This window comes from Tupaia chinensis, unplaced genomic scaffold (genome assembly GCF_000334495.1).
Source record: "Tupaia chinensis unplaced genomic scaffold, TupChi_1.0 Scaffold000076_1, whole genome shotgun sequence".
In the NCBI taxonomy this organism is placed as follows: Eukaryota; Metazoa; Chordata; class Mammalia; order Scandentia; family Tupaiidae; genus Tupaia; species Tupaia belangeri.
In genome coordinates this window covers 3,565,080-3,578,460 of record NW_006159536.1, presented here as the reverse complement: position 1 = coordinate 3,578,460, position 13,381 = coordinate 3,565,080, and the positions used below count along the sequence as shown (strand labels likewise).

General features: G+C 36.8%; 1 protein-coding gene across 1 annotated transcript in view; it reads left to right on the top strand.

The window, feature by feature from the left end:
• Nucleotides 1-13,381, top strand: part of PARD3B (par-3 family cell polarity regulator beta) — a 1,250,195-nt gene that overhangs the window by 713,921 nt on the left and 522,893 nt on the right. Inside the window, exon 11 of the mRNA XM_006142461.3 lies at nt 3,361-3,546. Within this exon, the coding sequence (XP_006142523.1) occupies nt 3,361-3,546 (186 nt within the window). The remainder of the gene's footprint in view (nt 1-3,360; nt 3,547-13,381) is intronic.

Genomic DNA, 13,381 nt, shown 5'->3' with positions numbered 1-13,381 from the left:
CATCCCCCCTGGGGGGTGATTTCTCGCTTTCTGTCTCTATGTCTCTCTCTGTCTGGCGAGCGCACGTGCCCTATAGCGAACACCTCTCCAAAAAATAAAAAAAAAAAAAAAAATTAGAAAAAGAAGGTAGGAACATAAGGTTATTCCTATGTTAAAAAGCTCAAGGTAGCCATTCCACAATGAGTACATAGTTTAAAGCATTGTGTTGTGTACAATAAGTATATCTTACTGTTATTTATCAATTTAAAAAATAAATTTATAATACATCAACTAAGTATGCCCCACATCAGATTTTATCTATTGTGTGCCACCTTAAAATTTACTGCTTTTGTTGACAATGAGTAGTGAATAATGTAGAACATACAAATGTAGTAGACAACTGAGAACCCTTCGATAAAACAATAAAGAGTATGACACAGGAGCCATGAGCCTAGGTGCTACAGAGTTCCCACGTGGACACACCGTGTGGACTGTTCCCATGGTATCATCTCCTCCTCTATCCTGTACTCCAGTTTCCTCACCTGTAACATGGACGAGACACTAAGCCTTTAGATTGTTGGAAAGTGTATGCACATTAAAATATGTGTTTCTCTAGAACAGAGCCACTTAATCATTTTTAGCCACTAGTTTATTGTTTTTATTCTTATATTTTTTACTTTCTAATGTCAGGGATTTAACGATGATCAAATTGAATTTTTTTTTTTGAGAGAGAGAGAATTTTGCTATAGGGCATGTGTGCTTCAGGGATTTAACGATGATCAAATTGAATTTTTTTTTTTTGAGAGAGAGAGAATTTTGCTATAGGGCATGTGTGCTCACCAAAGAGACAGAAACAGAAAGTGAGAAATCTGTTCCCCACCCCACCCCCCAGAGCATGGCCACAGCACAGTCTCTTCTCTTCCATTCTCTTGAGATTTTGGGCATGTGTGCACACATGCCCGGTATAAGTTTTAAGCCACTGGGTCCAGGACTAGAACCATGGTCAATTATGTGGTAGTCCAATGACATAACCATTACGCCATCTGCTGGTACCCAAATTGAATTTCAAATGAAAAAAACTATAATGTCAACTGGTCTCTATTTTGTTTCTACCATTCTTGTAGTTAATGAAAGATGTTAGAGCAAATAATCACCCTCAGTCTTCATAAGAATTGAACAGACTTGCCAAAAAAAACCAGATTTGCTCATAGAATAAGGTGGCACATAGTTCTTACTAATGCACAGGTAATCCTTTCTTTCTTGTTTTTTTTTTTTTTTTTTTTTTTTGGAGAGGCTTTTTGCTATAGGGTGCGTGTGCTTGCCAGAAAGACAGAGAGAAACAGAGTCAGAAAGCAAGAAATCATCCCCTAGAAGGAATGGCCATGCCACAATCCCTTCTCCTCCATTCTCCTCTCGGGATCTTGGGCATGCACACACAGGCACCTGGGGGGAGTTTAAGCCACCGGATCTGGGACTCGAACCGTGATCGACTACATGAGAGTCCAGTGACATAGCCATTATGCCAACTGCTGGTCCCAAGCCAGAGACACTTTCAAGGTTTTCTCTTAAAATTATATTCAAAGGCTTAGAGTCAGAACTGTTGTTCTTTAATTTACACTTTAATTTAGTGGAACTTTATTAGACTGAAATTAACTAAATCCCAGAGAGGCCTGGAAACATAAATGATTATGAAATGTTATGGACTCTAAATTGGGCATTTTGGAAGACAAAAATGAAAGCTAATAGTTTACATTTCACACTAACCTCTGGCATTCCAATGGAAAATGAGATGGCTAGATTAAATCAGATGAGATTTGTTTCTTAGATAATAACATAATGAGTTAGTTTTCAAAGTTAATCTGTAATAGGTTTATTAAATTAAGTAATAAATTTTTATTTCTTTGAACAATGTATTATCAAAATTTTTATGGCTATCTTCATTTACAATGACATTAAATGAAGAACTATTTCTTTTAAAGTTAGATATGGTTTTTCTCTGTTTTTGGTAAGAATTGAGAATGCTCTGTGTGGGGATATGGCTTCCACCAGATCCCTTAATCCTGTTTTAATTATGGGTGTTTTGCTACTTCTCATTTTATTATTATTTGTGACTGACATTCAGACATTCATAGTAATTTTTTAAATATCTAATTTTACATAAGAGTTCCCTCAAGATGACCTTAAGCTGAGAGTCTCTAGACATAATTATAGAGAGGAAGGAACTACCAGCCTAAAAGGAGGTGATGGTTTCCAGACATTTCTCATTTTCAAATTTTTCGGTTAAACGTGACAGAAGGGGCACCTGTAAATGGGATCCTGTGGTCATCCCTTGTCTATTCCTATTTTTTTATATTTGAAAATACCAGGGACCAAATATGATTAACCACATATTTCTCCCTGAAGACCTAAACCCTAAATATGCCTTTTGCCACCATATTCTGTATTTTCTGAGAGCACTATGCTTTTGCTTTCATCAAAGAGGACATGAATATTTGTTGCACACAATCATTTTTGTTTAGGTTCAAAAACTGAATGAAAGTGGGTTATACTACCCAAAGGTAGTCTTAAAACATGAGTTTTAATAAAGTGAAATTTAATTCCATGATATCCACTAGAAGTCACATTTCTCTAACTTTGAAACATTTTATTCTTTCAGTGATCTGTGTGTCCTATTGATAACCTTCTTTTTAAAGCCAATTTATTTATCACTATTATTATTTTTTAAATTTACTACAGGGCATGTGTGCTCTGCAGAAAGTGACAAACAGAAAGAGAGAGGGAGAGAAAGTGAGAAAGCAAGCCATCAGGTCTAGGACTCATACCGTGTTCGGCCATGTGGGAGTCCAGCACCTTAACCACCATTCCACCTGCTGGCCCCAACAATCTTTACCAATAGAATTGCTTCCATGATAAATTATATGTTTAAGTTATATAAGCCAAATATTTTCTCCAAATTTTAACATATCTTTACACTGAGCTTTGTTTCTTGATCTGTAAACTGAAAATGTTGAAACTACCTTATCTCTAAAATCTCTTTTGACAACCAAGACTCCCTAAATCTAATTCTAGACTCTTTAATTACTGAGAATAGTCTATGGATTTCCAGATGCTTATGGAATATTTCACATTATGTGACTCCACCTTGCCAAGTGATCCTCTCTGTTGATGGTCACCAAATCTTATTCCCTGAGCTCTTCCCCACTCTGTGAATGTTGTTGTGGTGACTTCTTGTAGAGAGAACAGCCTTCCAGAAGCAGGATATGGTGGCTATTAGAGGCCCAGTCATCCTGTCTTGCTGATTGCTTCTGTATTTGGTCATCTGAAAGTATGAAATATTAATCGGCATTCTTTTTGCTCTTTGCATGTGCATTTTCCCAACAGAAAGGAGAGCCCGACTGCTATGCACTCTCTCTGGAGACAACTGAGCAGCTCACCTTTGAGATCCCCCTGAATGACTCTGGGTCTGCTGGCCTTGGAGTGAGCTTGAAAGGAAACAAATCTCGAGAAACTGGAACAGACCTGGGGATTTTTATCAAGTCTGTCATCCATGGAGGTGCTGCTTTTAAGGTGGGTAGGAATGACATTTACACGTTTGTGAGAAGGTACTTGGAAACGTAGCCATTGTGTTTGCCAAATGTAGGAAATGGATGTGTGAATAGATCTGGGAAATGATTGGCTATTTTTTTACCTTTAAATGGTTATTTTTACTTCCTAGAGATAGTTAAAGAAAAAAAAGCTCTGCAGAAAGTGACAAACAGAAAGAGAGAGGGAGAGAAAGTGAGAAAGCAAGCCATCAGGTCTAGGACTCATACCGTGTTCGGCCATGTGGGAGTCCAGCACCTTAACCACCATTCCACCTGCTGGCCCCAACAATCTTTACCAATAGAATTGCTTCCATGATAAATTATATGTTTAAGTTATATAAGCCAAATATTTTCTCCAAATTTTAACATATCTTTACACTGAGCTTTGTTTCTTGATCTGTAAACTGAAAATGTTGAAACTACCTTATCTCTAAAATCTCTTTTGACAACCAAGACTCCCTAAATCTAATTCTAGACTCTTTAATTACTGAGAATAGTCTATGGATTTCCAGATGCTTATGGAATATTTCACATTATGTGACTCCACCTTGCCAAGTGATCCTCTCTGTTGATGGTCACCAAATCTTATTCCCTGAGCTCTTCCCCACTCTGTGAATGTTGTTGTGGTGACTTCTTGTAGAGAGAACAGCCTTCCAGAAGCAGGATATGGTGGCTATTAGAGGCCCAGTCATCCTGTCTTGCTGATTGCTTCTGTATTTGGTCATCTGAAAGTATGAAATATTAATCGGCATTCTTTTTGCTCTTTGCATGTGCATTTTCCCAACAGAAAGGAGAGCCCGACTGCTATGCACTCTCTCTGGAGACAACTGAGCAGCTCACCTTTGAGATCCCCCTGAATGACTCTGGGTCTGCTGGCCTTGGAGTGAGCTTGAAAGGAAACAAATCTCGAGAAACTGGAACAGACCTGGGGATTTTTATCAAGTCTGTCATCCATGGAGGTGCTGCTTTTAAGGTGGGTAGGAATGACATTTACACGTTTGTGAGAAGGTACTTGGAAACGTAGCCATTGTGTTTGCCAAATGTAGGAAATGGATGTGTGAATAGATCTGGGAAATGATTGGCTATTTTTTTACCTTTAAATGGTTATTTTTACTTCCTAGAGATAGTTAAAGAAAAAAAAATCATGATTAACATTGTTTTTTGCATTCTTTTTATTACTCCATTAGAATTCCTTTGAATTTTTAATGGGACAGAATTAAGCCTAAACTTACATAATCAGATAAGCAAAGCTAAAAACAACATTATGTACCAAATATCTGTGCTCTATGACAGAAATGGAAAGATCTGAAGATATGATAGTAGAGAGGGTAAATGTAGATACCAAAGACTGTGAGGGAGGGGAATGGGTATTAAAGAGTGGGTGATAGAGTGGGGGTAGGAGGGGCAAAGAGAAGTAACTTGTAAAAAACAAAGGAGTGTAAATTTCTTTGTGAAAAAATGTTCTGTAATTTTGCTTTATAAAAATAAAAATTTAAATTTAAAAAGTAAAAAAAAAAAAAAGCAATGCAAACTAAAGCTAGTAAACATAAAGGCAGTGAATAAGAAAATTGCATTTGCAAGAATGAAAGCTCAGTGAAGCCTGAGAGTGATTGAAGTGTAAATTAAAGGTCATTTATCACATTTTATACACTGGCAGATAACCATGCTACCCAGAATGCATATTCACTTTTAATGCTTGGAGAAGTTTATATACATTTCCAGGAAAAAAAGAGAAGATCATGATTCTGCCATTTCACAGTGGGGTGGGCAATGCGATCGTAACGATTCTCACAGTGACATAGTTAACTAGATCCCATGTATTCAAATCCAGCTGCGCAATTTGTGAGCTGTGTGATAATGTGGACGAGGAACAGGACCAGCTGCCTTCCATTCCCTCATCCGCAGAATGGGGGCAATAAATAATATTTCATAGTTCTAAAGATTAAATACATTGATACACGTAATGTTGATTAAAGCAGTATCATCATCTCATGCCATACAGTGAAACTTTTTGAATTTGAACCCTGTCTTATTATTCTTAGCCAAGCCATCTGAACATGTGCTGTGTTTAGGATGAGTCCTTAGTCCTATTTGTGGCTAACAGCTTGATATTATTCTTCTTATTCCTGACAGCTCTATTTGCAGAATTTATTCCAAGTAAAATTGAAACTGAGATTACTTTTTGGAAATTAAAAGCAAACATCTTAGCTTTTTTATGGGCAATAACTTAAGCTCAAGCAGATATTGGCGAACAGGTTTAATATGTGTATCCATGTTTGTATAAGTGAGCATCGTCTTACCTAAGCAGTTTCTAACAGTCCTATTTCTTGCAGAAGGATTTCACTTTCCATTTATGTAAATTCCTTTCCTGACACTGGTCTGCTGAGTCAGATAATCACACCATTAAAAACTACTGGGCAGCATATTTATGGCTGATCTTAAACAGTAAGAGGCATCAGTCATGAATGTAGCCTTCTTGTCAGCGTTTAGTATCCATTTGTCTTGTTTACCTTTTGCAAAGTAAAGGGTAGAAGGCAGAGAGGCTGAGTTTTGCTGGCAAGAACTCTGATTAACTTTTAAAAAAGGGTTTTTTTTTTCTTTAAATTTTTGGCTGCTCTTTTAATAATCCACTGTTACATCTCAGGAAATTGCCACCTGTTCTATGATTCAGGATTATGTTTTACAAAAATTGTTTTGAGACTTTGTTCCTGTCCCTGTTGAGAAGATACAAATGTAACAGACTGCCATGTCCCTGGGGCAAAGGAGAGATAAGTATTGGGAGCATCCACCTTAGCATCTGGCCCTAGGTTTTACCTGAAATCAACAAAATAATCTTTTTACCAGAGCTCAAGCTTTTTCTCCTGGCCCTTCATACCACTAATTGGTTCTCAAGGTGTTTTTCCCTTTAGGGAAGGTGGATTTTTCCAAACTAAACTACTTTGAAAAGTATGACCAAATTCTTCCTGTGGATTCTGCAGGCTTTATTCTCCTGGGGCTGTCTGTTGGTATAAACAAAGATAGGCTAGTTCTTGCCAGATGTAAAACCCCTGAAATGACTGTGACTTTTAATTGATGGCCTCTTTTTCCCCAACTCGCTTATTTCTCAGGCTATTGCTTTTTCTCATTTCATCTCCTATTTAGTAGAGATGTAAATCTCTATTTGAAAATGGGATCATCCAGCTAATTTAGGGAGCTTTCTTGAAAATAAGTCACTCATTCTAATGGCAAATGGAATAGTATTTTTACTGTATTCAAAATTCTCCAAATGTAATCTCACTTTAATATTTAACTTCATATCTACATATTAAGAAATAAAGCTGGGACCAGCAGATGGCATAATGGTTACATCACTGGACTCCCATGTAGTCAACCACAGTTCAAGTCTTGGATGTGGTGGCTTAAAACTCACACCAAGCACATGTGCTTGTGTGCCCAAAATCCTGAGAGGAGAGTGGAAGAGAAGGAATTGTGACATGGCTGTCCCTCCCGCCCTGGGGCGGGGGTGATTTCTTGCTTTCTGTCCCTCTGTCTCCGGTGAGCTTAAGTGCCCTAGAGCAAAAATCTCTCTTAAAAGAGAAGAAAGAAAAAAAGGAAGAAAGAAAGAAAGGGAGAAAGAAAGAAAGTCAGTCTATAAACTCTTCTTTGTGTATGTTAGGCTGCAAAACTTGCCATAGGGGGTTTTGGTTTTGATTTTGGTGTTTTTGGTTTTTTTCAGAATGAGATTATTGCTATAGGGCACATGTGCTCCCTGGAGAGTCAGAGAGACAAAGTGAAAAATCACCCTCCAAAGGTGATGGACATGCTGCAATCTCTTCTTCATTCCCCTCCTGCAATCTTTGGGCACGCACACACATGCATGTGGCATGAGTTTCAAGCCTCTGGGTCCTGGACTCAAACTGCAGATGAACATGTTGGAGTTCAGTGCCCCAACAACTACGCCACCCAATGGCCCCACCATGCATAGTTCTTTGCAGGCTCTGTGTGGAACATCCCTTCTAGCGATCCCTCTTAATGTAGAGTGGCTACTGACCATCATAGCATAATGCTACTTCAGAGAGGAGTGATGTAACATGCTTACACAAAAGCACATGTTACGTGTTTATGGTTTCCTTTTTGTTTCTGTTATTCTTCTTGGGCTTTTTTGCCCCTGAAGTATTATATAACCTAATTGCTTTTAGAAACAAAATATACTAGATACAGATATATGTATTAACTTCTCCTAAACTAGAAAACTATGACTGGATTACATTTATGATATACAGGAGAATAAATTTCTAAAATTCACTTTGTAGTTAGAATTTAAAATAAATATGATAGTGATGTTACTGTCAAATAAGTGTTATGTCTGTGTATGTGTATATACTGTCTTTGTTGAAATCATTAAAAAAAAAAAAAAATACCTTGAGCTGGGACCAGCAAGTGATGTGATGGATAAGGCACTGAACTCCCACATGGTTGATTTGAGGTTCAAGCTGTGGACCTAGTGGCTTGAAAATCATGCTGGGCACATGAGCGTGCATGCCCAAAATCCCATGAGAAGAATGGGGCAGAAGGGATTGCTGCATCGCCATCCCACTAGGGGATGATTTCCCACTTTGTCTCTCTCCAACAAGCATACCCCTCCACCCATGTGCCAACAAAAAAGCAAAACACCAAACCAGCAAAACAAAAACCTTGAGAAAAAATACCTCTTCCCCCAAGTTCACATAAAACTTATCTTTTTATTTTCTCCAGGGAGGCACAAAGTTTCAGTAATTAGGTTGAAGACCTTGGATATTTTTATGTCCATTCACTAAACAGTTTGAATTCTAAGATCAGTGACTTTCCTTTGCTCTATTTTTGAAAGACTGAAAAAAATTAGTTAGCTGAAAAATTTTTTTTAGCAAAAATGCATTTTTAAATCTAATTATAATCACTAAACTTCTCATTTTTTTCTGTTATTCTTCTTGGGCTTTTTTGCCCCTGAAGTATTATATAACCTAATTGCTTTTAGAAACAAAATATACTAGATACAGATATATGTATTAACTTCTCCTAAACTAGAAAACTATGACTGGATTACATTTATGATATACAGGAGAATAAATTTCTAAAATTCACTTTGTAGTTAGAATTTAAAATAAATATGATAGTGATGTTACTGTCAAATAAGTGTTATGTCTGTGTATGTGTATATACTGTCTTTGTTGAAATCATTAAAAAAAAAAAAAATACCTTGAGCTGGGACCAGCAAGTGATGTGATGGATAAGGCACTGAACTCCCACATGGTTGATTTGAGGTTCAAGCTGTGGACCTAGTGGCTTGAAAATCATGCTGGGCACATGAGCGTGCATGCCCAAAATCCCATGAGAAGAATGGGGCAGAAGGGATTGCTGCATCGCCATCCCACTAGGGGATGATTTCCCACTTTGTCTCTCTCCAACAAGCATACCCCTCCACCCATGTGCCAACAAAAAAGCAAAACACCAAACCAGCAAAACAAAAACCTTGAGAAAAAATACCTCTTCCCCCAAGTTCACATAAAACTTATCTTTTTATTTTCTCCAGGGAGGCACAAAGTTTCAGTAATTAGGTTGAAGACCTTGGATATTTTTATGTCCATTCACTAAACAGTTTGAATTCTAAGATCAGTGACTTTCCTTTGCTCTATTTTTGAAAGACTGAAAAAAATTAGTTAGCTGAAAAATTTTTTTTAGCAAAAATGCATTTTTAAATCTAATTATAATCACTAAACTTCTCATTTTCTACTTTAAAGAATTACATTTAGAAAAAGAGGGAAGAGTAATTTTTTAAAAGTAAGTTATTAATATAATGCCACAAGAATAAAAATCCCATGAAGCCTGTTGTATTAGTTCTGAATGACATTTTTTATTTGAATATGCTGATTTGGGGAGCAGAATGTGTCCTGTTGAAACCTTGAACTAATAAGGTAAAATAAAAATTTAAAGGCAATTTTTACGTAGGGGAAAAATGTCACATATCGTGTAGATTATTTAAGAGCTCTTCTTAAAGAGAATGAATTTAAGAATATGTGTTATTCTCTAGAAAATTAATTAGCCAGGTTTGTGCTTAATAAATACTACTTGATGATGATGAAATTAAATGAAAGAAAAATGCCTGACATAGCTAATTGCAAATGCATGTACTCAGAATATGTAATAGATATAATTTAAGTAATTTGATTCTTATGTGCTTAAGAAATCTGAGATGCTTCTTCTCAAAGATGCAGAATTTTATAATCTACATTATTAGTAATAGGTACAAGAACAATTTTAACTCATACGAGCAATCTCAATATTTTAAAATAACTAAACTCTGAATTTTTGAAGAGCATATGCCCAATTCTAGAATATCCGGGAACATGGCACTTGCTCCTTAGTCTCCATGGCGCTTTATAATACGGAACAATTAACAACATCCAAGCTATTTAACAGAGTCCAGTAGGAGTTTCCAGAGTGAGTAATTTCCACCTCCATCTCTGCTGGTATCTATAAATCATGTGGCAGATCTATAATTAATGAATTCAAAGGAAGATAAAAGGGACAGCTTTTTAAGGAACACTAATGTTAAATGATTTCTTCAACTCTCCATTTTTCTTAAAATGGATAACATTTTCTACTGGTGAGAAAAACCTGAGGATCTTTATTGGTCATCACTGTCTTCCAGGTTTTTATCTCTGACCAAAAAAACCCCTGCAGTCTTAGGTTATATAAACAGCATCAGTGTGCATGCTCAGCTGTATGAACCCAAACACTAACATTTCGTCCGTAACTACAAAGGTATGATACATCTTATGAACAACTAAAAGCAGAAACTTCACTTGGGATATTTCATAAATGTATGATCACTGTGTACACAAGAATTTTACCTTTAAGAAAAGAAATTAGTAACTTAAACATAAGAAAAATACATTTTTAACCATTTTTCCCTTTTGAAAAAAGTTGAAAACGTTAGCATATGTTAGTTCATAGATCAGGCTTATAATTTATGAATTTTCAATAGCAGTAACTACTTAAGAAAAAAATAACATAACATTTTATTAAAATCCCACACTACCAGCCTCTATCATTGGTCTCCTTGCTGAACTTTACCACTACTACATTTTTATTTCATGAATGGAAATGCAAGCGAGAAATAAATTTATATGATGCTGAGTAGTATTTTGAAACTCTGCATTATTTTGATGTGTATTTTGGAGTCTATGATTATTTCGGTAAGAAATACATATGAGTTGGTAATCCTAATCACATAGGAAATTATAATCTACAAACATTGACATACCATGATGATAGTGCTTTGACTCTGAACATAGTGCCTTTCCTCTGAAAAGCTATATTCATCTTCAAAATGAGTATTTGTAGGGTACACACACTCACACATACACACAGTGCTTAATTTACAATATGCTCAAGAGTTTTGTTCTAGGCACTCTGGTTTGTATTTATTTTTCTAGAGACTGATAATAGACAACCTTTTCACAAACAAGAGCACAGTGGTAAAAATAAAGTGAATAAATAACACAAATGCCTTAAAAAGCTTTTATAAATCTGATTTTCTAGGCCAAAGTAAATTGAGAGCAGGAAACGAGGAAGAGAGAGGATAGAGAAGACAGGAAATGACAGGAAACAGAAAAAGTATAAAACAAGTATAGAATGTTACAATAGACCAGTGATTATTTCTGATTATTCTAAGTCAGTGCTTCTTATCTATTCTTTTGAGAAAATTATAAATTTAGTCTGACTACATAAATAGCTAGAAATTATGCTATATTTATTTATGTATCCTACTTTTCTAGAAAGAGTTTAAAACTAAAAGAAATACATTTTGAAAGTATATATCAGAATTTTTAAAAAAATTTTTACCTATCATTATTATAATTAGTTTTTAAAATTTGCTATAGGTTCATGGCACTCACCAGAAAGATAGAAGAGAGAGAGTGAAATCTACTAGGTCTGGTTCTTGAACCATGGTCCATGCCAACTGCTGACCCCCAGAATGGTTTTGATTATGCATGTCCTGATGCTTTAAAAAATATTCTTTAGTTTCTAGAGGAAAAAAAGTACTTCATATGTCACAAGTGATAGGCTGCTAGGACCTCACTGGTTTGCTACATAGAAATGGAGACTCTTAAGACAATAACTGAATTAGAGAAATAAATTGAACATTTTATACTAGTTGAATGAGTGGAGATATGGCCAGTGCACAGCAAGTAACCAAGGGTTCTCTGAGTATGCCCTGCACATCCAAACTAGCTTGGTTTCATAAATCTCTCAGAGTTATGCTCATAATCCAACACAATTTGTTTCTTATAGATGCAACTTACAGAGGTCTAAAGCTCCTGATTGAAAGATTTTTCAGGTTACCCAGTTTAATAAGTAATCTTGAACCTCTAGAATGAAGTAAGCAATATATAATATATTGGAGACAAAAAACTTAAAATTGCTCATTCCATAATCTAGGAAGCAGTAGTATAATAAATTAAATATATAAACATTTCTAATATGATCAGGGATACCATTTACAAATGTGAGAGTACAGTGGGTACTGAGATGACAGAGCAATTAATTCTGCTTGGGGAGACAACTGTGAAGGGAAGGTAGTTGCTAAACCGTGCTTTGAAGAGTAGATAGGTGTGCAGCAGGTGACCAGGAAGTCACAGGACATTTTACACAGAAGGGAGAGTCTGACAGAATCACCAGAATACAGGCCATTACTCCTGGACAACAGGGCATCAATCTGGAAAGAACAGCCCTCTTCTGAAAGCTTAAATTTGAATTAGACCAGATCCTGTGAACAGGGCCAAAATGGAGGCAAACAGTCTTTAACATAAGGATTTATGTGCTTCCAGAGTTACGAACTTCCTTTTTTTAAAACCTGATTTTTAAAAAGTTTAAAAATCTCAATTCATTCTTGTCTTTTTTTAAAAAAAAAGAATTATTTTATTGAACTTTAATTGTTATCATTTTCCAGTTTGATCAGAGACAGAGAGAGAGAGAGAAAGAGGGAAAGTGAGAATGTAAGCCACAAGGTCTGGAACTTGAACCGTAGTCAGCCATGTGGGAATCCAGCTCCTTTAACCACCATGACACCTGCCGGCTCCCATTCTTACCTTTTTATTACTATATTTATAAGTGAAGTTAGATTATTGCAATATGAAATGAAGGTTCTCTTCTAGATGGGGATTTTTCCCCCCTTTTTTGTGTAAATACAATAGACAGATGTCATTGAGGGACTTTAGGTCCTTGAAAAGGATTTGTTCAGAAAGTCCTCTCCCTGAAACAGATGCCATCTTGCCTGGAGTGTTACCCTACTCCAGGGAAAGACTGCCCTGCTGTCTAAAGTCAGACTTTGACATTTGGGCTCTGGGTGTTGATAACATCCCAGGAGGCCTTACCAAGGGCCCCATTAGAAATGTGCAGAGGCAGGAGCCAACATCTGGTCATGATTAATCCTCTCAACACCCTAGACTAATGTGGACTGGCCTTGGGCCGCAGCCAGCTACTCCTGGGAAAGCCAGCCCACTCTCCCATGCTTCTCTCTTCTTCTGTAGAGGCAAGCTCTTTTCCTTAAATTTCTTACTCTCCACTCTGTGTTCACTAGAACTTTAGAGGTGAAGGGAGGCCTCACAAAAAAATTGGCCAAGAGGGAACCAGCAGTTAGTGTAATGGCTATGTCGCTGGACTCCCACGTAGTCGACCGCGGTTCGTGTCCCGGGCCCGGTGGCTTAAAGCTCACGCCGGGTGCATGTGCGTGCGTGCCCAAGATCCCGAGAGGAGAATGGAGGAGAAGGGATTGCGGCGTGACCATCCCCCCTGGG